Source organism: Rhyacophila brunnea, unplaced genomic scaffold, assembly GCF_057557595.1.
Source record: "Rhyacophila brunnea isolate RB1 unplaced genomic scaffold, BYU_Rbru_1.0 scaffold_16, whole genome shotgun sequence".
NCBI lineage: Eukaryota > Metazoa > Arthropoda > Insecta > Trichoptera > Rhyacophilidae > Rhyacophila > Rhyacophila brunnea.
Genome location: NW_028232816.1, coordinates 9,900,832 through 9,925,145, shown reverse-complemented (window position 1 = coordinate 9,925,145; position 24,314 = coordinate 9,900,832). Strand labels below are relative to the sequence as shown.

Below are 24,314 nucleotides of genomic sequence, written 5' to 3'. Positions count from 1 at the left end.
GAAGAATGAGATTGGAGAGACCATTAGCACTTTTACGAGTAATCAGTTATTATCGTGATAGTTTAAAATACAAACTATTGATACAAATAAATCCATGCACGTGTACAGGCGCTATACCTAAGTAAGTATTCACAGTAAATATCTACTTATGTACTGAAGACTTATTATTAATCAACTTCTGTAACCCGGATACTTTTGTTCCTTTAAAAGACATTTTATCACTTCATTAGGTAGGTAAACTGCGTAAATAAAATTATTACAATAAAAAATAAACACAATTTTCTCCTGACAGTGATGTATTACAATATTATTCTTGAAAAACATATTATTGCCATTGGTAAAAATAAAATGAATTACATACAAAAAAAACTAATACGTACAACACTACATAAATACCAACATGATACGAAGGAAAAACAAAGGTCAGGAAATTTATTTGGATACAGGAAAAAAACATAGACGTAGAAAAAAATAATAATATTGGAAGATCAAAGAGCACAAATATGTATTTATCAATACACAATATTTTGATGAGAAAAGCAATGATTTGTCGACAGATAATATTGCGATATTGTACGGCGAAATATAGGTATCCGCATGATTGCTATTTAATAATCATATTATTACTTCTCAAGACGGATTTTAAACATATTTTTGGGTGAATTATTAATTCGTTTTTAAAACAACGAGAATTTCAAGTCATACTGGATAAAATGCAGTTCAAATTACATCACATGGCGATAATTTTGACGTTTTTTCCCGATTTTATATTGTTAAAAAACGTGTTTTAAAACACACTCCGTACGAGTGTGAACAAGCAATCACACCTTCTTTAAACACGTATTTACGCTTATCACAGCATGGCAATAGATAATTTTCAGATAGAAATCAAATAATAATTTACAACAGAATATCAATTTAAATGTGTATGATGGCAATATCTGGACTTATTGTGGAATATAAAAACATGAATTAAATTATTGAGTTGATCCAAATCTATGTTTTCATGATTATAGTTAAAACGACAATAAAAACACAAATAGTAGCAATTGTATTTACAAGACTAACTAACTGTGGGAAACTTCATGTTTGACTTTTTTCACTAAAACTGTCGTCACTCTCTTTGCTCAATGCCAAAATTGGGATATGGTCATAAATCAAAGTCTCCGGCAATGTTGCAACTCTCTTCCGCGTACATAAGCAAGATCATGACCATGCCGGGACAGTGACGTCACACGAATAGAAGAAACGAAATGCCGATGCGACATTTTGCTATTCTAAGCTTTGCTACACGACGAGCAGATGTTTTCTTATAAACAAAAACTGTCGAATCGACGCTACGTGCGGCAATACATTAAGATATGAATTCCTATACCAAGGAGGGTATGTTCTACTTACTGAATATATAAGAGTACCCATCGAATGCCATGACTTTTATTAAATTAAATAAAATAGAATACTGCTTCACTGAAAGCAGCCAGTATACCGAATTATATACGTATGTACAATGAATTGAAAAAGAGTGATAGGATCCCGAACTATTTTCGATACCTATGAATCCCGGGATTGGTAAATATAATCCCGAAACTTTCGGGATTGAGTTTTTTTATCATTTTTTATGGAAGATAAAATGAAAACGAAAATATAACAGAAAAGATTATTTCAATAACATACAACTACATTAGAAATAAACTGAGTTTGAATGAAGTTTGCTTTATTACCCGTGTGTTGAAAATTCATTTTATTTTTTCACATAAATTAATAACAATGAGAAAGATTGGAAAAAACAATGCTTCGCACTTTCCGTGATTCCACCATGTTTTTAATGCATTTGTCATTTTCTATTTTAATTGAACTTGTATTTGTATTTGTCATCTTTTCATAATTAAATAAAACTGTTTTACTTTCACATTATTATTTATATTACAATATCATTTACTCCATTAAACCTATGTATGTATTTCCAAGATTGAACGTACACAATATTAATAATAAATGTCTTAAATAGATATAAATTATACTAGATTTATTTTTGACCGATTTTATCAACATTATTTGCATAAAAATGCGGATCGTCAAATCGTAATCCCGAAATCCCGGGATCATGATTTTGGCTCGGGAGTGGATTCCCTAATAGGAGTGTACAGTGAAACCTCAATTCCTCGATTTTCAAGGGACCCTAGAAAAAAACGATAAATGCGGGCATACCTACATTTTTTTTCTCGTTTTTCTCCTGAATTTTTTCGATGTCTTGAATTATTTTCAGTTTCTCAGCTACAGTTCTAGTTTACTTCATGGGGGGCATTTTAGTTGCGAATTATAAAAATTCGTGACACGGGATGCGAGGCAAGCCTGAGCGTCGGCCGACCTGTGCAAACAAAGTGACGCGACTGGAAGATCTGTAATAGGTATAATAAATAATTCTACGAACGCGAAATGGAAAATATTCAACAAAAACGGTCAATCGTGATAATATGAGTGACGGGACCACAATATTTAGACGATAGATCGAGGAAAATGATTAATCGGGGAACGGTTAATGCGGGAATATTTAACATTGTTCTTTATGGGTGTTTGGCGGGATGAACGATCCGTGCGGGGAAACGATTTATCCGAGAACGGTAGATCGGGGTTCCACTGTATATCATTATGTGAAGCATATGAATCAATTGGACTGGGAGTGTCCTGGGAGAAAATGCCCAAGATAGGTTGCTACGCTCAGAGTGAGCTCTGACTGAGTTTACTAAGTTTAATCTAATGCAAAGTGCCGGGGAGAGAAAAATCACATGGAAATTAGTAAAAAGAAAATGAAGTTACATTGTTTATTAAATCAAAAGAACGAAGCTAATCATACGGACAGCAAAATTTATACTCTCGATTGAGACCGAGGGTGATACGGGGCGGGTTTGGTGGAGGGCTTTTAACTTCATTGTATATCATTACGTCTCTGTTCTGGCAGAACACACTAACTGGAGAATACTAGTTCTGAGTAATTTGACTTTGAAGTTGTTAAAATGTTTGAAATGGTCTATCATGTGAGTTTATTAAGTAATCGTAAAAAGGATGACTTTAAAATAAAGACTGTTTATTTATTAAGATGGTTTCCAGACGGTAAAGTTTGAAATAAGGAACATTTTGGTATAACTAACTCAATATGTCATTTTTTCGAATTAGTGTCTTCTGCCAGAACAGTGACGATTATTAACAGTGGGTTATCCCACTGTTGCTTTGAAATTACAGGACAATTTTAATAAACACCAGTGGTTCAGTGAATCAATACGAAGGTAGGTACATATCATCATCAGCCGGGGTCAATCCACTGCTGGATGAAGGCCTCCCCAAGCTTTCTCCAACTCTCTCGGTCTTGTGTCGTTCGCTGCCACGTATTTCCGCCGAACTTTACCAGGTACATATAGCCTTCTACAATCGATTGCCATAATTATCACAAAATCGACTTTTTTCACTATGTCTCACTGTTGCTTTCAGGTAGCGATAAATATCGTTGTACGTGCGGCATAATCATTATAAAGCCGATCTTTTGTGGTTTATTAATACGTTATAACTAAGCAGTGTTTAAATTCTACCGATTCCCACAGTATACGTGGGAAAAATTGTCGATGTCTTCACACAACATTCGTGATAATAATTTATGTATTTCCGTTGCCCGGGCCTGTTTCATTGGAATGGTGAAGAAAATCATTTCCGCCGTGTCTTCCACATTCATTTACATGTGTAACTAAATTACACTCAACAGCTGTTAACTGCTTAAGTATTTAAAACGTATTACGAATACTGTGTAAGCAGCAACCAAATCGCATGGATTGTTATCTCTCACGACAAGACATGAATGTCAGATACTTCTGATAATAACCGTATATAAAAATAATGTTACTGATACGGCAGACAAGAATCCATTATCCTACATAGATACTAAAATACCTATAAACTCTGTAAAAAAACACATTGTTTACAATCTGTGAAGATAGTTAAGTATTAATTATTTAAATTCTCATATGAAAGACGCAGATAAGGATTAGCTGTTGTAAATTGTGTGTATTACAATTCGCAGTATCACAGTTTGATGTGCGCTGTCGTATCGGAAATAAATGGCCGTTTAGCATTGAGATCAAAAAAATACACGTTGTTGATGGACAAATAGTAATGTTCCAATTTATACGTTTATACCTAATATGAACTCGATATAATGATATTACAGAAGAAATCAACAAGAGAATCATGTCTGCGAATAAATGCTACTTTGGCCTATTAAGACATTTTAAGTCCCGCATAGTATCTCGCCGAACTAAAAGCACTCTTTAAAATACTTGCAAAGCCAGTGCTCACCTACGCATCGGAAACCTGGACATTAACTCTGCGAAATGAACGAGCCTTGAACATTTTTGAAAGAAAAATTCTCCGCCGTATATATGGACCGATCAGGGACGGCACCAATTGGAGGAGAAGATAAAATCCTGTGCTCTACGGGCTATACGAAGATTGCAGTTGCGCAGTTCAATCAATTAAGATTGGGAGACTGCGATGGCTAGGTCATGTGCACCGTATGAATGACAATGAACCGGCAAAGAGAGTGATGTCCAGCAATCCAATAAGGCGTAGAAGAAGAGGCAGGCCGAAGATTCGCTGGTTGGATGGAGCTGCCAGTGACTGCCATATTCTGGGGGTACCGAATTGGAAAGCGGCCACACTGGATAGGGACAGATGGAGGGAGCTGTTGGAGGAGGCCAAGACCCACACCGGGTTGTCGCGCCCCTGATGATTATGATGATCTAATATGATGTCATTATTATATGATAGGTCGGACTTGATACGAATGAGCACGTACCTACTCGCTTACCTACTTTTGAAAAATTCAGAATTTTATATAAATATATACTTTAATATTTAATATTAATATTAGTATTTTTAATTTACTTACCTACCTACTTATTTTCTACTGCCTTTTTCTTGTATTCGATTCCGGTTATTTTTAATTAAGTGTTTTATTTAGATATGTATTTGATCTCAATACATCTCACGACCATGTCCGATACTAATAAGGTTATAATATGGGCCTCCACAGAGTGGAGGTTTGTATAAACAGATTTCGTTTTTACGAGAAATGGATGCCAGTCTCTTGCTCAACCTATTAGATCCATATTCCACATATGTGCAATTGTCATACAAATTGTGGATTGAACAGGGGGAGAGAAGGGCGCGATGGTGGTATTAAATTTGGTGGAAGTTTGGAGCGGTGGGGTGGTAATTGAAACAAATCGATCACCATTAAACAGCGATCGGTCGAGCGTCGACCGGACAGGCGGGATTTATAATATTGAGCGGCTGGCTGAATGAGAGAACTGTATGTGGCGTTGCGGACCGCTTCCACCGTTGTGTATGCACTATACCAGAGATGACGAACCTTTTTAGGTACGCGTGCTAAAAGTTCCCAACTAATATTTTTCGACTATCCGACGTGCCAAGAAGTTTTTTACGGCGAATTTTTTTTTAAGTTTTATAAAAAAAATAGTTAATAATTCTATTTAAAAGGTTAACAATTATAATTGAGTTATTGCTATTCTATCTTTCACCGTATTTCTAGCCGAAGGCATATTTTTTATTCATTGAATATTTTTTTCATTGTTTTCAAATTACTCAAAGTGATCATGGAAGCATTTAACCACTCTTCTTTATATTATCATATTCTCCATCTTTAGAGATTATGTTTGAGGTAAAATAACAAGCAGTTATTATATTTCAATGACTGCCGATAATTAATTTCATACGGTTTGTTGATTGTATAATATTTTTATGTTTAATTCCCCGATTTGCCTGTAATTTTTTATACACTGCGGTTTGCCATTTGTCACGCATGAATTTCATCGTTTCCGTTTGCGCATCGATAGGTAGGTACCTAAACATATTATGAAAAACCGAAGAAAATACGCATGGCTATGTCGTCATTATTTTTTAATATTATAAGTAAGTACTCACTTAAGTAATTATAGATTTATTTGTAAAACTTTTTATAAAAAAGATATTTTTTGAATATATATAAAATAGTAATATTTCTTTTCTCTTCAACATTAAACATTCGCGTGCCATAGGTTCACCATTCCTGCACTATACACAACGCTGCAATAACCACGTTTGTCTAAAATGCCACAAACATCGAACAGTGACACGATTATTGGCGACAACTTCATAAGTAGGGCCGTCAAAAAAGTATCAATACATTTTGACGGATACTCCGATACTCTATGCCCAGTTGGAATAATAACGCCTTTACACTTGCACCAATGGTGTGTATTTTAAACTATCGCGATAATAACTGTTTACATGTAAAAGTGCTGACTGTCTCGCTAATCTCATTTTTCAAGCGTAAGCGAGACGCGATCTAATGTGGTGTAAATCGGTTAACCTCAAAATAAGTTCTGTGCGGTGTAGTTCGTCTTTTTACTGGCAGGTTCGCTACTATAGTTCTACTGTGCAAGCGCAGGATATTGCAGGGTCCAATTGTCAAATTTTATCCAAATCACAAATGTCCCTAAACCTGCAACTATTTGTGTTAGAAATAGCCCAACTAGGCGAGTGACAGAATATCCGTCGTGGAGAAGTCATGCGATTGAATCCCGCGTCCATCAAATTTGGATGAGGCATTAGTGATGGGATACAGAGAATGAACCAAATATATTGAATATAATAGATATATTATCTAAGATGTTAACTAATAACATTGTTAAATACATATCTGCTCTAGTAAGGCCGTCCAAGATTATCTACAACGATTGTAGATATTATATCAGTATTATAATAACAGAAACTAACCTTTGAATCCATTTTTGGTTTCTTAGCAGGAGGGGGTGACGCGTCAACGGGCGGCAGCGGAGGAGCCACCGGAATCGGGGGCTGCGCCGGCGGCTCGGGCGCCGGGACGACCGCCAACGCAGGCGTCGCCGCGACAACCGCCGCCGTTGGAGCCGCTCCGGTCACGGGAGGCACCACTACACCGTTCGACTGGTCCGTCGGCGTGTGCTTGTCGCGAGCGGTCTTGTCCCTGCGGTGCGCCCCCGAGGATCTCCTCGCGGGGACGGCGCCCGCGGGAACAGTCCCCGCCGTCGGCAGCACCGCCGCGCCTTCCACCGCCACTTCCACTGCACCGTTCACTTCGTTCGACTTCACAATCTCGTGCTTGGCCTCCGACGTCTTAGTACCCGGCTTGGTGCGTTTGATTTTCATTTTGAGGCCCTTATCGAGCGTGGCGGAGTGGTCCGCCCCCATCTTGGCGGCGGTCTTGCCGGGGGCGCCGGCCGCGCTGGCCATCGCAGCGCCGCCCGCCGCCGTCCCCTCGTCCGTCTTCTCTATATCGGCATCTAAGTCGATGATCAGGTCTCCGATGCCGATGTCCCACTCGTTGTCGTCGTACTCGAAGTTGTTGGGGGGAACGTTGGGCTGATCGGTTCTGGGCGCGGGCCTCGCGTCTGGCGCCCTCGATCGGTGGCCGCCGTCCAGCGGGCCGTCTCTCATTGGGGCAGCCATCCGCACCAAGCTGAGGGGAGCCCCGCCCGGCCCGGCCTCGAGCCCGCATACACCATCTTAGCCCTGCAACAACACAACAAAAACAACACATTAATATTATCACAAAGCAAACGAACGTTTAATATGTCGAGAATTGCTCCAAAAAAATGCATAGAAAAGTACTTTAATCCAAGCAAGTCAAACGCGTCGACCGCGAGCTGGATTTTGGTCGACAGCACCACGGGGCAATGGCGAATGTTGGAGGCAGGCTGTTAAGGGGGATGCTTATAAATACCAGTAGACGCACTTTTTATTTATATTGAGCTTAAATATTGGGACCATACCAAAATAAGATTTCATATAAATAAAAAGGATTTCAAGTTATACACATTTATCTCTATATATATAAAAATCTCGTGTCACGATGTTTGTGGTCGAACTCCTCCGAAATGGCTCGACCGATTTTTATGAATTTTTGTATGTATATTTTTTAGGTATGAGAATAGGTCAACAAGTATATTTCATACCGCTAGGTGATTAGGGTATCTCTATCCAGAAAGTTTTTTCTTTTATTTTTTTGAAAATTTCTTTTTGTATTTTTTTTATTATTTTGCATCAAAAAATACCTATAACCCCAAATTTTTACTCTCTTACCCCCACCCTCCGATTTTTTAATCGCGATTTTATTATTTTTGTATGAACAAATTTAACCGTCTTTCGTATTTCAAACAGAACGAAATTATTTATGTTGTTGAATGACAGATGGCGCTACGTCCGAGAAGAATTCAAGAGAAGCGTCGCGTCATTTTGACATTTCATTCGGCATATCACAACGCAGTGCGTGCAAAATTTTGTACGATTTATTTTAATTTATCTATTTTTATGTGCGTGTATTACAGTGCATAATGCCATCAAGACGCAAGGGGGGCCATTTGGGCCGTCGAACAAATAAAGCAACAAACATGCAAAATAGTAGAGCAGAAAGAACAGACGAACAAATCCAACAAGATAACAAAAACGTGCGTGAAAGCATGTTGCAATTGCGTGCATCCCAATCACAAGAGGCACGAGCTGAACGAAATCAACAACGACAATTGGAACGGAGCCAAGCGCGCCGGTTCGTAGTTAACACACGCAGAGCAAATGACCGACAACGCCAACAAGTACATCGAACATTTACATCCGCTTCGTTCCTTCGTCTCGCATTCGAGTACGAGCCAGATATTGAATATTCCGCTCATCCGAAAGTGCTGATTGGTGCTATGGACAAAGAATGTCCCCATTGTTATGCGCTCAAATTCAAACATGAGTCAGCCGGGATGTGTTGCGCATCAGGAAAAGTGCAACTACCAGAAATTGAGATACCACCAGAACCATTGAACGGCTTGCTCATCGGCACGGTTCCAGATTCAAACCTGTTCCTGAAGTCCATTCGCACATTCAATTCATGCTTCCAAAAGACTTCGTTCGGAGCAACAGAAATAGTTCACAATACTGCGGCAAATGGTCAACAATTCCATTCTACGTTCAAAATCAAAGGCCAAGTATACCACAAAGTAGGCTCATTGCTGCCAATGCCAAACGAACCACATAATTTTTTACAAATCTACTTCATGGGCGGTGAGGACATCAATCACGTGGATGCACGTTGCGGCTACAATAGCCTCAATTCGCCTAATGCCAGGCGTATCGTCGGCGAACTAAAAGCCCTGTTGAATGAGCACAATGAATTGTTGAAATTCTTCAAAGCACACATGCACGAATTGCAAAGTGACAATCACGCTATTGTCATCAATCCTGATAAAACACCAGCTGGAGAGCACGTGCGTCGATTCAATGCGCCTGTAGTTGACGACATTGCTGGAATCATGGTTGGCGACCGCACATCGACGCGAGAAATCGTGATTCGAAGAAGAAACAATAATCTGGAGTTCATCGCTGACACACACCGTTCATACGACGCTCTTCAATATCCGCTAATTTTCTGGAAGGGACAAGACGGATATTGCATAAACATTAAACAACGAGATCCTGTCACAGGTAATTCATTCATTATGAACATCATTACTCATTTTGAATTGAGAAAATGAGTGGTAGATGTTTTTTTATTTTTATCGGCGGTCATCGTCTACGGCGCTCTATTCCTCTTTCTGTCATATATCCCATCCCCACACACTTACGATACATTCGTTATTTTTTATTTAACGACCAAAATATTCACTAGAAATAATTTATATGGCAGAACAACGTTTGCTGGGTCAGCTAGTATTTTAATAAAAATCGATGTTTTTAAAAAATAATATACCTATAAATTATTTAAACGATGAATTACTTAGTCAAAAAGCTACACGATGAAAAATTGAAAACTAATAAAGTAAATTTTAATAATAAATATGACCATTAATTAACATATGCGTTTTCAGATACATATGTATTAATCAATACAGTTAAAATTGTAAATTATAAAAAAATGTCTTAAATTGCAACCTTCGTATTTTTCCGCTATGTGCCTCTGCTGGTATAAGCATCCCCCTTAAGGTCCGACATAACTAGTGCACGCCAACCTTTGTCAGGCATAGGTATTTAATTTTATATAACTAAGAGTAGGTACAACTTGCAGAGGGTGTTGGTTGGTTTTTAAAATTCTATTAAACCCTAAGATGTTATTAGCCTATTATTGTCGAGAAAGGGGTTTCCCAAACTACGGAGAGGATTTCCATGGTATGCTGGAACGAAGTCAAAGTCCAGGTACAGGCTCGACGCCACACCAGATATAAGAATTCAACTTTAAAATATTGTGCCTAATATCAAGAAGATTTGCTATTAGGACCCAAAATAATCGAAGAATCTCATCGACATAGGTACATTTTTATGTATTATGTTTTAAAAATAATAACTAAATAAATAATTAAGTAATTGTTTTTTGAATTTATACTTCTTTTGGCGCGTTGGGGAAATCAGATCAGAGTGTATTTTTGGGGTGTAACATGCAACACATAATTTATTTTTTCACACGAAAAAAAACGCACTCGATTGGATTCAAACCACCGATTGTTCGGTTGTCAGCCGAACGCACTACTTTTACCCCACAGTATGATACTGCGATCGTGACGATTATTAAGTATATAGTTCAGAATTGTTGCGTTGCCTAGGCAGCCAATTTATTATTGTCCGCCTTTTGCAATTCCTTACGTAAACAATCGATTAAACGTCAGTTTCAACGAGTGACAGTTGGTACTTTAAAAATAAAAACAACGAGAAACCATTATATAATTTAGTATTATAAGTTAAAGTGTACATAAATAATCCAACGGCGTTCCAATAAGCGGTCCTTTTTCTTGAGTGTGTAATTTAACAAGATAATTAATAACTAGTCAAAGAATCTAGTTTATCACAAGTTTTGTTTTTGTATTGTTACGCTAAAGAAGTATTACTACCCACGGTGGCCGCGCGGCTTAAGCGTTGGACTATCACGCCGTGGGTCCCAGGTTCGAACCCTGGGTCTGGCAAGTACACATATTGTTTTTCAATTTGTGTGTGAGTCAGGGTATGGACCTAATAGGTTGAGCAAGTGGCTTTCTTTTATTTAAGTTATTGATTATGTATTATTTACCTAGACGACAAAATAAACAAGGTGATCCGTTAAAATTTCAAGATTTGCGAACTGTTTTATCGCAGGTAACGTTTGGGAAACCCTGGTCGAGACTGTTGTATAGAAAGAAACACGACATGATAATACATAGATACGGGAAGATATTGATTGCTCAAAAGCAAAATACGTTTGTCTCGAACACTATTAATAATTACGATTAGTCTCTAGCAGACAATAAGAATTATTCAAGTCAGTCTGCGCATATAATTTAATTATTGGCCAATTGACTGCCTTTATTGTATGTATGCATCTCGTTACCCGTGCAAATAAGTGCAACTGCAAGAATTCAAACCACAAGCCAAGAAATATTAATGGCGGACCTCATACGTGACAGGCGTACGAAACTGCTCACTGCCAAATTGACCTACATTAGAAAATATCACAAGATCCAACCATATTATTATTATTATTAATTATCATAATATAGCTTTCTGAAATCCATTGATTTGGAAACCTTGTGAAGAAGCATTTGGGGCCACAGAACAGATTAAGAGAATACTTCAGTGAAACGGCGAATAATTTTCAACTATAGGTGCGACGAAATTTCACACTCGCTGCCAATCAGAGAGCGAAAGTCGAGCTGTGAACACGTAAATTTGTTTTGTGATGGCGTCGGGGGAATTAATTCTTAAATCGTGTAAAGATGACTAAAAAACTTCACCCATTTACTTGAAAAAGAAAACATGTCAATGAATATATTAGTATTATTACTAATAGAACAGTAAACATAACATTAAATGGACGCATGTTGAATTTGGATGACAAATTATGCTTTGTTCTGCATGCGTAGTCACGATCGTTTTAGATTTAGACCGTGCCCCAGCTGAAGTATAGCCTTAATAAATAGAATGACGATAGGGTGTATTCAATGGGTAAGCTAAATTTTGTCGCGGGATTTTGAATGTATGAGTATCTTACGAAAATGAACCACGCATTATGGACGTGCAATTAATAATCTGTGTAATACACCAATATTAAATGAGCATCAATGCAAAAACAGAGAGCAGTTGTCAGTATTCGACGTATGACGTATTCTTGACACGTGTATGAGTTTATCCCTTGCCTAATGCAAGCCATAGTAGATACCAGTCAAAAAATATTTATTCATCTATAAAATATCTAAAATTATGCCATTCCGATCCCATGCCAGATCCGACATAAATAGTGTACACTAAACTTTGTCAGTCAAATATATTTTGTTTTTATTGAACTAAGACTACAATGTGTAAGTAGTGTTTATTAGTTTTTAAAATTCAATTAACCCCTGCCTAATACAAGCCATAGTAGATACTAGTAAAAAAAAATCATTTATCTATAAAATATCAAAAATTATGCCATTAAAACACATATAAGTTTAGATATTTTATAGATAAAAGAATATTTTTATCGATTATGGTTTGGGTAACCGTAATAAATATTTTTAATTCAACGAAAACAAATAAGTATGACTGAAAAAGCGTGCACTATTTTTGTTGGATCGCCCACAGCATAACTGTAACAATTACAGTTTGGTTTAGGAAGGGTTTAATTATTTTTTAAAAACTAATTAGCACCATTTGGAAATTTTATTCTTAAATCCATAAAAACAAATATAAGTATATGTGACAAAGTACAGTCTACCTGTCTACCTCCACCCCTCGCCGCTGTTTGGGCCTATGGTGTCCACGAGATGAAAGTTAAAAAGAGAAATGTCAATGCAAAAACGAATAAAGAGCCTACTTATATTCGTGTATATAAAATGTATACCTAAGTAATTTGATTTTCGCGTTATCGACAATAAGTCTCAATAATACCAGTTACTTACAACTGACCTATAAAACTGGAAATATGAATGCTAATAGATTTTTACATAGAGCTAATAATTTTATACCAAGAGCTAGTTTTCGAAGAGTTGGAAATTCCAATTATGGCATGATGCAATGTCTTAGCACGTAGTACACCAAATAACCTGATAAAACTGATTCAAAATGACGATTGCAAACTCTTCCTGAGATAGTGTTAACATGGTACCAACAAGGGGGGGCTGACAGGGCTCTAGCCTGGGGGCCCGGCGTGGCCAGTTAAGTGAGATATAGGTACATACACCACAAATTTACTTTAATAATAAATAAAATTCGCCTGCGCTCTTATAATAGGTACATAATAAATATTTACATAATGTGCTATGCAATTTGATGTGATATGAAGATTGATATACCTAGTACAATGATAATTCATGTGTAGAATTTTATTTTATAATTATGTTGAGTGTGGTTTCCTGACTATACACATGGTTATATATCCAATATATGTCGAAAGGTTGCAAGATACTTGGCCACCACAAAGGGGGTCGCGATTAGTGCTTCATAATATTATGATGCTGAGTGTCGACAACTAAATATTATATTGTGTTTATTTAAAAATACAAAAATCGCTAAAAATACACGAAACACCCTTAATTTGACCTCAAAGAATCCTAGGGTTCCGCGGAATACCATTTGGGCATGTAATATTGGTGTTATTTCGAACTAATGTAATTTAACGTTCTATGCATGGTCCTCTTAGTCACCCATTAGCCTAATGTGTGACTAAGAGGAGCATAATTAACATATCGAATAATATCACTGTTATGTTAATTAACTCTGAATTGAAAGACCATTGTGTCTTTTCGCTTTTTGCATAAGTACTAATTCATAAACGTCGCCGTTATCTGAAGGTGTTTCAAACTATTTTACAACGTTTTTATTAGCTCGTATTCTTGTTGTCAGTACAAATCTTGCAATCGATTTTTAACTAACTTCCCGACTGGCTAGACATTTGAAACTTTTAGAATATATCAGTACACGATGCCAATACATTTTTTTAAATACTTTTAGCCATCTTTAAGTAGAATTGAATTCATTTTCAGTTAATTCTGTTTTGTATGAAAAGTTATTTCGGCACCATTATTGGTTGCTGGGTCGGGGTCCTAGCAACTTAATTATTAATATATACGTGCGTTACTATGGAAATCAATCTGAATATCAAGTCAAAATGACATTTCAGTATTATTTCTATCAAGTACTTACACATTTTTTTGATCGTTTAAGCTAGTCAAGTTAAGTTTACATGATTCAACAGAAAATTTAAAAACGTTGTATATAAAAAGTTCTTTTTATCTTGTAATTATTTCCAAGTTATTTTAATGTAGTTATGAACGTTACAATTAATCTTATAATATGAAGAACGAATTCGCCCGATTGTTTACGTTTTAACGTACTAATAACAGTGTTTCCAACTGTCGTTGACAAAAACGTGCCAGACGGGGTGCGAAAACAAGCTATTTGGCAAGAAAAAACGATAGATTTTGTGATAATAAAATTTCAATAAGTACTACCTTTTTTGCTTACAGAAAAAAAGTGCAAAAAATTCACACGACATTTTCTCAGAAACTCATTTCAAAATTGATAAAAAATAAATAATTAAATAAACTAACTAAAAAAGCTGTTGAACGCATCAAAAAACGCTAATAAAAACGCCATAAGCTAGATGCATTTTTTGCAAGTTGAAAAACGCAAAATCGGCAACGGTGACCGATAAAAGTGAGTCAGTTTTAAATTTTCTTTCCGCACCGACTGGTCCGTGCGTGTTAATAAAGTTTATTGCTCGAAATCTTCCCGCAGCGGGTCGGCCGCGGAAATGAGAAAAGCAATTGCACTTCGGTGGGCCATCCGTTCTCCGGCGCTGATCGTTAAGTCAAAACGGCCAATTGGCCCGGCCAGTCGATAAAACCATTATTAAATCCGAACACATCAAGTGAAAAGGAGCCGTGCGAGTGAGAGCCACTTCGCAGCGTGGTTCTGGACGTGGAGCGTCAAGATAACGAAATTAAATAGATTTCCCGGGGGGCATATTGCTAGAGTGTCATTCACGGGAGTGCAGAAAACGAAAGAGTTCTCGATAACACTTCTAAGTAATATACTCACTACCATTGAAAACGAAGCTAGCTAAAGCTACCTATCAAAAAGTCTGTCCAGGTGCTTCCAACTAATTTAATTAAATAGCAGATCGAAATACTAAGAGCGCAATGCAGAACCATCTGTTATAACTAAAATTTCCTTAGCACAAAACACTATACTATACGTAGCTTCTAATAGTAATGGTCGTGTTCTCTATGGTTCACCAAATCTTAAATAGCTTCGTTCGGTTTTTCTATTGAAAATAATACCATATATAAAATTTCTCTTTTCACTTATTTAGGTAAATTATTTTGAAATTGTTAAACGATGACAATAATATGACAACTGCACTTTAAAAATGCAATAACTATAAATACACAATTGATATTTAATTATAATACTTACTTTATAATACTACTATTACTGTATCCGTTATCAGTCATTATACGTGATTTTACACGCCACGCAAGATATTTTTTTAACATGGTAACACTGGTGTCAAGCACTGAACGAAAGCATTTATCGATCTTCAAAATATCAATCTTCATCAGTATTGCCATCTTTTTCTATGCTAATTATAGTACAAAGGCGTAAAAATTATAGTATTTCTGATTACAATATAGTACAAGAACATTTTTAGACTTGAATCTCTTAAAATTATAGTATTTCGGCATATTTGGCGTAAAATTATAGTATTTTACATTTTTCGCCGAATCAAAATTATATTATTGTACTATAATTATAGTACGGTTGGCAACACTGATCTTCATATTTCTTTGGGCTAAAGTACAATTACTAATTCTAACAATGAATTTTCCATCGACACGGATTTTTAAATGAATTTGTGTGTATGTTGGTACTGTTATATAGACACGCGATTTTATTTCGACATCTCGTCGCTATAGGATTTGTTTCCCGAATAGACCAAATGTCAATTTTTCAGGAGACGAAAAACAAATTTCATTGTCGTATTATGAAATATCAGTAGATGTATCAATCATTTTTTCTACACTGTATGATTGCAACATTATCTAAGAAAAGATTCCAAGAATAATATACTGGTATAAATCAGTAAATGCACAGAAAATGCGTTTTATTTACAAGTACTCGTTGTGGATATTCGGGAATTTTTTAGCGCTCTCTCAGAATTATGGATATTCGGGACAAAACAAGGACGTTCGGGACTTAAGACCGTAGCGTATTGCTGCACGGCCCACGGATTACTGAGTGGTCAAAAAGTACGCACCTCAAATGTTATATTTATTTACACGATAATTGTTAATGATTACTTTTACTATTTAAATACCTAATGATCGTAATAACCCAAGTTCGTAGGTAATAATAACATGCGGCATTCGCTTTTTTCGGTTGTTTTCGTAATAAGTAATAAAATAGTTTTTAATAATCTTTTTTTTTTATTCAACGAATAATTCACAAGATTTAAGAATGTACCATTCTAATTAATTAAAAATGTACCATTCTAATTAATTAAAAATGTACCATTCTAATTAATTAAGAATGTACCATTCTGAGACCAATAGAAAAAATCTTTTTGAAAAAAGTAAGACACCCGGCAGGAATCGTCCCTGCATCTCCTGGGTTTACGACCCAGTCCACAAATTATCCACTATGCTACGAGGTGACATACTTATGACGACAAACTTTAACTATTGGCCTTTTAATACCTGCTCATCAGTATTCTTCAAAATCAAGCGACTATCGGCGATCGGTTTTGGTTTATTAAATAAAAGTAGGTATCTACTACTTCAATTACTAACCGACGTCACGGATTTCTCCAATATTTTATGATGGTACTTACTCGTACTTGCTAACAATTTTATATTAATACTTTTTCCAAAAAAAAAAAAAAAACTATGTATATTATTATATCTATATATTTCTATAATTAACAATTAAACTTATTACAAACCACCAAATAAATATTATATATTTACTATTGGAATGACAATACAAAATATTAGCATCTATAAATTAATTACCATTGGCTGCTAATATTAGGTAGGTACCAATATCCTAAGTATATAATATTTACCAAATAAATAGTTACTAACATACATATTAAATTAAATTAACTATCAGCGCATTCAAAAATAAATAATAGCATCGCCTTTATTTTCATAGAAATACCTAGATTAAAAGTAAAATAAAGACAAACAATGTTTAATTAATAATAATTTGAAATAATAATTATTTTTTACGTCATAGTAGTTGCCGGGTCACACTGTAGAATTCATATAACCGTTGGGATTTTGTGTCATTTATCAAAACAAAATGCAGTTATTTAGGTTAAAATACTCACTTCCAAAACTTTACTATGTTCAGGGCGAACTGGTGATGTATCAGCTATAAATGATCTCTTCAAATTTGATGAATTCACTATTAAAACAATAGTAACTTTAAAAACAATATCAATAAGACGAAATTTGAAAGATCATTCCGGACGGCCGAAAAATATGAAAGTGGGCGTGATTGTTTTAGAGCTGGACAGCGTGAATGTGGGAGCGAGATGCACGGCGTCAGCGCGGTTTGATTGGCTAAAAGTCATATTCGGGAAATAAAAACTGAGCCAGAGATTTATTTCGACCGAAATTAACTTGGATATTCAGGTACGAATAGTTGGACATTCGGGAGAACAACACGGAGTAATTGTAACTTAACATGGCGTATTCGGGTTTTTCAAAAAAATATCTCTGTTCCTAGATAAAAATATATTGTTTTTATAAATGATTTCGGTAGAGTTCGATAAAAGAAATTGAACTGTATTAAAATGTCGATTTCGACAAAAATGGATATTCGGGAAACAAATCCTATAGCGACGATCTGTCAGTGGTAAAGTGCACTGCCTGCCTACCTACGTAACCTAGTTTTTCCGTAAAATTTACTCGCAAAATGACAGTTCGTTATTGCATGGATACAGAAGGCGACGTGTTCATAACTCTTTAATTTATAGTTACCACATGGTTGTCGGTTCCTTAAGAGCGTACTTCAGTGAAACGGCAAATAGTTTTCAACAGTAGGTGCGACAAAATTTCCTACGGATGTGTCCGCACGTCGATTTGTTTTGTCATGTAGTCGGATGAAAATATTCTTAAATCGTGTAAAGATGACTAAAAAAAATTTACGTATGTACTTAAAAAAGAAAACATGTCAATGAATATACTATTATTATTAGTAATATAACAATAAACATAATATTCAATGGACGCATGTTGAATTTTTATGACAAATTATATTTCGTTCGGCACGCGTCATTTGCACAATCCGCGCATCGCCTAGCCACGATCTTTTTAGACCATGCCTCAACTGAAGAGCCTTAAGGAAAAATTGGTAAGTACGAATTGTGCATTGAGCTCTTAAACTAATTGGTACTTAGAACCTAATAACACCCCCATATGTGACACTTCCACATTTTAATGTCATCTGAGATGGCTTGAACGGTATCTGAGTGTTTTTCAATGTATTAGGCAACCAGAAAAGGCGATGGCTCTAAATTCGAAACATAATGGAATGGAATAATTTATGCGGAACGCTTTGCGCGGAGAAATGCGGCGGTCGATCCCTCGCAGTGCATTATTATTTCCCCCCCCCCTCATTAAACCGTCAAAGATTGCGTAATGAAATCGCAGCGCCGAGTTCGCTTTCTGCTCGCCGGGTTGTAAAACGCGGACCGTAAAACGAAGCATTGTTTCGCATAATTTACAATCGCGGCGTCGCTAATAAATACTGTTTCCTGCAGTTTCACGTCAAGACGGATAATAAAAATACATAATGCACGTAGCGCGGCCTAGGAATTTATTCGCAGATCGTGATCGACGTTCGTCCATCAACTTTAATTTGCTATCGCGTTTGAATTAATTCAAACCAACAGTCGCAAAAGCGCATTGAATCGGTAGCGGATTTTAAAAAATGCATTCACAAAAGTTACAAACAAAATAGAATGCATAAATACTTGACTAAACTTCATTCATTTATTAAAACGTACATATTAAATCAGTATCTCATTGACCAACTAACGTATCATCCATACCATAGAGGTATTAAATAAAATGAGGGGCGATCAATCGGCTTTCTGAATGAAGCAGGCTAACAATAACCGACAACTTACGAGAAATAGCAACGCGATAAAAAAAATGCAGGGCATCTCGGAGGATTTACTTTGGTCATTATAACGTACCCATATAATATAATGTTAACGTGGAAATGTTGCCGCAAATTGATTACCAGCCTGCCTTCCATACTTTTTCACCATACTTGCCTGCTTCACCATACTTTCATATAACCTGCCGCCCCAAGATCCATACATAGAAAAAAATGAAACATTAATTCTTATTATCATTTGACCATGTTCGATCCTAATAGGATCATAATATCGTCGTTCCAAAAGCAAAATGGCACTTGAGACACTGATGGTTTTGAGTTATGAATGTAGATTTCTCTCTACATTATAGGCAAAATGGCATTTGTGGAGTTAAATCCATGAAATCACAATTATTTACGAAAGACAATAAAGGTCACTTGTGTATTTGTAAACTAATCTTCAATAATTAACGTATAACAAAAACGTAACATGTATGTACACTACTTTTCACTGAAAAAAAAATTTAAATGCCTTTTTCTCAAAACTCTATTTTTGCACAAGTACCCTTTTGCTTTTGGTGCGACGATATGGGCCTCCACTCCACAAAGTGGATGTTTGTATTAAAAGATATTTTTACGAGAAATGGATTGTTCAACATATTAGGTACCTACATACTCTGTCATAACGTCGAAACATGCATTGAAAAACAATTTGTATTTTCCAGACCTACGATTCCAACCTGGGACCCACGACATTATAAACCGACGCGTAACCCGGTCGGCCATCGTGGGCGTAATAATCAATTTAGCCATCGTTATTCTGGACCTAACACGTGCGATAAAATCCATTCTGTTGTAATGTACTGTAAGTAATTCAACATACATTTGCTTACATAGTGCACCGTAAGCTGTAACATCCATAGACAATTTTCTAGGGATAACAGCCTTTTAAAAGCTTCGGCAGCCGTACAACGTACCACCAACGTATAGCGCAGGGGAGGGCAAACTGCGGCCCGCCGGGTATTTTTTTGCGGCCCGCCATCATTAATTGTACTTCTGATTACGAATAACTTTTTTATATATATTTTAAAAAATATTGACAATAGATTAAAATTTGAAGAATTTGTTGTTTCGTTAATGTATTATCTCAGTATGTCTTCCTTGCGTCTCGTCTCACACTATGTAACCACTATTTTCTATGTTGAACATCGTGACACATTTAAATACTTTTAACTCTGCGTTGCAAGGAAAAAAAATATATGCCCACGATATGGTGAAGAGTTTGAATGGATTTCAATTAAAACTCAAGTTGTTCCTTCGACAAATATCGAATGAGAACGTGGACCACTTTCCAACTTTGAAGTTGCTGAATATACCAGAATATAAATTTGAAGAATATGGTAAAATTATTAAAGCTCTGAATGACGATTTTTTACAAAGATTTGGTGACTTCCGAAAAATTGAGACAAGTTTAGCAACAGTACGCGATCATTTTCAATAGATATTGATAGTGTACTGACAGAGCTACAACTTGAGATTATTGGTCTGCAGTGTGACACTGATTTAAGAGAATTGCATCGTCGTGAAGATAGGTATATTCAAATTTTACAGATTATGCAAGAAAAATGTTCGTTGTTTTTGGATCAAGCTATATATGTGAACAAACATTTTCGATCATGAACCTCAATAAAAATTCTTTACGATCAAATATCTCCGATGCGCATTTACAACCAGTTTTGAAAATATCAACCACAAAATTAACACCTGAATTTGAAAAAATGTACAACACTTTCATTCTTCTCATTAATTTTTTTGTAATGTTTATTTTTCGTTATAATAAATAGTGTATATCTAAAAATGGTATTTTACTTGCGGCCCGCCGCTCATTTTGAATTCTTGAATTTGGCCCTCCATCCAAAAAGTTTGCCCGCCCCTGGTATAGCGTGTACAGTGTACACTTTGTCTGGCTCGTAAAAATGTATCGCCCCTAAAATTGTATCGCCATGTTATATACATATTATGTTTGTGCGAGATGCTTTTTCATATTCCTAAGTGCGAAAGATACACATTGTTTTAAAGTTTAAACTGTAGGTAGGGTTCGCATGTATTCATACACGCAAACATGAAATGTATGTAAGTAAATATGAATTATAATGAAATTGGGTGATTAAAAATGATTCAAGCACATAATTATTATGCCTTGTTGCTGTGTATTATCGATTTTTGCCGATCAACTGTCTGTTGAATCAACTTGTAAGTTACACCGAATGAAGTTGAGGTAATTTTCTACTTTTAATGTATTAAATTAAACTGCGAATCATCCATTCAAACAAACGGAAACAACTTTCGTCGATTGTAATGCGACCAATTGTCGTGAGTTACAACTGTGTATTTGTTTTGTAAGTTCCTATGTCATCTTCATTCAAAAAACTTATAAAATAGTCAAAATTTCATTAACAAATTCACTTGATTCCTATCAATTTCTTTTTCAACATTCAACAGAAAGTTGATCAACAAAAATCGACATGAGTGAACGCGGCAATAGGAAATAAAAGTTGAATATGCGATTATAACTGTTTCAACATTTTGCAACTACGGAAATTGGTGATAATCGTATAGTCTGATACCCACGAAAGATATAAATGTTTCATAGTATTTAATCGTGTACACGTCCAAGAGAAACATTCAAAATCGATAATTACATTGCTATAAAAATAACAATAACATTTAAAAGTTTTTTTCGCTCGCTCAGAAAGGTGTCGTTTGGATTATTTCAAAAGCCTAAAATAAATGAAAATTGTCAAAAAATCGGCGTGTAGAAAGCAAGAATTCAAATTCATATTAAAAAAGTCAATCCTCAATCTCCTCTATTTCCATTAAAGAATTATATTCACTCTAAGTATAATCCAATGTTAGGAATAAAAATATTAGTTTTACCTACTCTCTGACATGATAGCGCCTTTACACGTGCATGGATTTACTGACAGCAATAGTGCGTATTTTATAATATCGTGACAATAACTATTTACACGTAAATGTGCCAACTGTCCCTCCAATCTCATTCTTCAAGACTCATCAAGAGTAAGCGAGACGCGATGTTACCATTTTATGGTACTACTTGAAAGTGAATGAAAATCGGTTAACCTCAAAATGAGTATAGTTTGTTTTTTTGCCGGCAGGTTCGCCACTATCGTTCTACTGCGCAAGCGCAGATCGAAAAAATCCTTACTGTCGCATGAAAATTCAGAAACTATCTTGATCATGCATGCAAGCTTGCAACTGCATGATAATACATGTTTACCCATACATTTTTTTGTTGCACCTACGTGTAAACGGGGTATAAATGTGCAAATTAAGAAAATGTTTTATCGCACTTACCTAGTTAGGTATGTAATTTAATATGCATAGATTTTCAAAATAGTAAATTGTATTAGGGTATCATAAAATGAGAGAACAATAATTTATTTCTTACCACGTTTGTTTATTAGATAAAACAACAATAAATAAATATAATTATGTCGTCTGGTTACGCCATTATAGTAATCAAAGGTAAAAATATGCAAAATCAAGTCTGTATACAACTAATCTACCAGGGAATCATAAAATAAAAGACGTAGCCTATCGGAGATTACTTACAAACTTCCAAGATACAAGAGAGTTCAAATAAAGAATGCAACAAAACACGCGGTCAACGACATCGCGCAACGACGACCACGAGCCGTGCAATATCTCGAAACAAGCACTTTGAATAAATATGTAGGTACATACCCAGAGGCTTCGAAAATGGTAAGGTTTACAAGATAAATGATGATTAATGTGACTAAATTGTACACAAATTATTTATACATATTATATTAAAATCAAATTAATAGGTTTGTTTCAGTTCCTTTTCTTACTTAGCATCAACTGACATCTACTTACATGATAATAATTACAAGATAAAAAGAACTTTTTATATACAACGTTTTTAAATTTTCTGTTGAATCATATAAACTAGGCTTGACGAATAAAAAAAATGTACTTGATAGAAATAATACTGAAATGTCATTTTGACATGTCATATTGATTTCCATAGTAACGCACGTATATATTAATAATATAGTTGCTAGGACCCCGACCCCAGCAACCAATAATGGTGCCGAAATAACTTTTCATACAAAACAGAATTAACTGAAAATGAATTCAATTCTACTTAAAGATGGCTAAAAGTATTTAAAAAATGCATTGGCATCGTGTTCTGATACAATATATTCTAAAAGTTTCAAATGTCTACCAAGTCGGGAAGTTAGTTAAAAATCGATTGCAAGATTTGTACCGGACAAATAAGAATACGAGCTAAGAAAAACGTTGTAAAAAATACAAAGTTTGTTTGTTCAAATTACCTTTACGGCCAATTCGAATTTCGAATTTTCACAACAGATCAAAAGCTAATAAAGTTTGCATATTTTGGATTCGATTTTAATTTGATGTTCTTTTGTTTTGTTTGACTTGGCTGTCAGATTTAATTTCAATTTTATTAATATGAAACAATTGTCATTTTGTACAAACAATTTGCCATATTGCGTTTAAAGTATAAGCTGTAACTAGCACTGCGATCCAAATTCAGTGTCGTGCAGCAGCCTAGCTGTCTATCGATGGCTTTGAAGAGTTAAAATACAGTGAATATCGTTACGTTGTTACGAGGTATTACAAGTAAGTGGCAATCGACACAGAGATGAAAGGAACATGGTGTAATTAGTACCCACACATATACATACATGGCCGGTAACACGAGTTCATACATAAATCTTTAAGCGGGCGTGAAAAAAATACTTTAATATATTGATTTTTCAAATTAAAACATAGCCATCTAAAAATAAGATTCGTGTATTTTTACTCGTTTAAGCTATTGGGTATGATAACGTTTATATTAAATTTCACATGGTATAATCTGTAGTTTAAAGTTAAGTTAAGTAAAGAAGTATGTCCGAATGATCGCGTATGTCAAATCGAATTTGCATAGTGATCGACGGACGAAGTCTGGCAACTCAAAGAGTAAAATATCAAACATGTTTGAAATCCAACAAGCCTGGTACATAATACACACCGATTTTTTTAGTTTTTATTACTATTCTTCTTTATAATAATGTTTC

At 35.5% G+C, this 24,314-nt stretch overlaps 1 protein-coding gene across 1 annotated transcript in view; it reads right to left on the bottom strand.

Annotated features, from left to right (window-relative positions):
• sbb (scribbler) overlaps window positions 1–24,314 on the bottom strand; it is a 500,943-nt gene that overhangs the window by 364,028 nt on the left and 112,601 nt on the right. Inside the window, exon 2 of the mRNA XM_085943600.1 lies at window positions 6,826–7,599. Within this exon, the coding sequence (XP_085799726.1) occupies window positions 6,826–7,536 (711 nt within the window). The 5' untranslated portion in view covers window positions 7,537–7,599. The remainder of the gene's footprint in view (window positions 1–6,825; window positions 7,600–24,314) is intronic.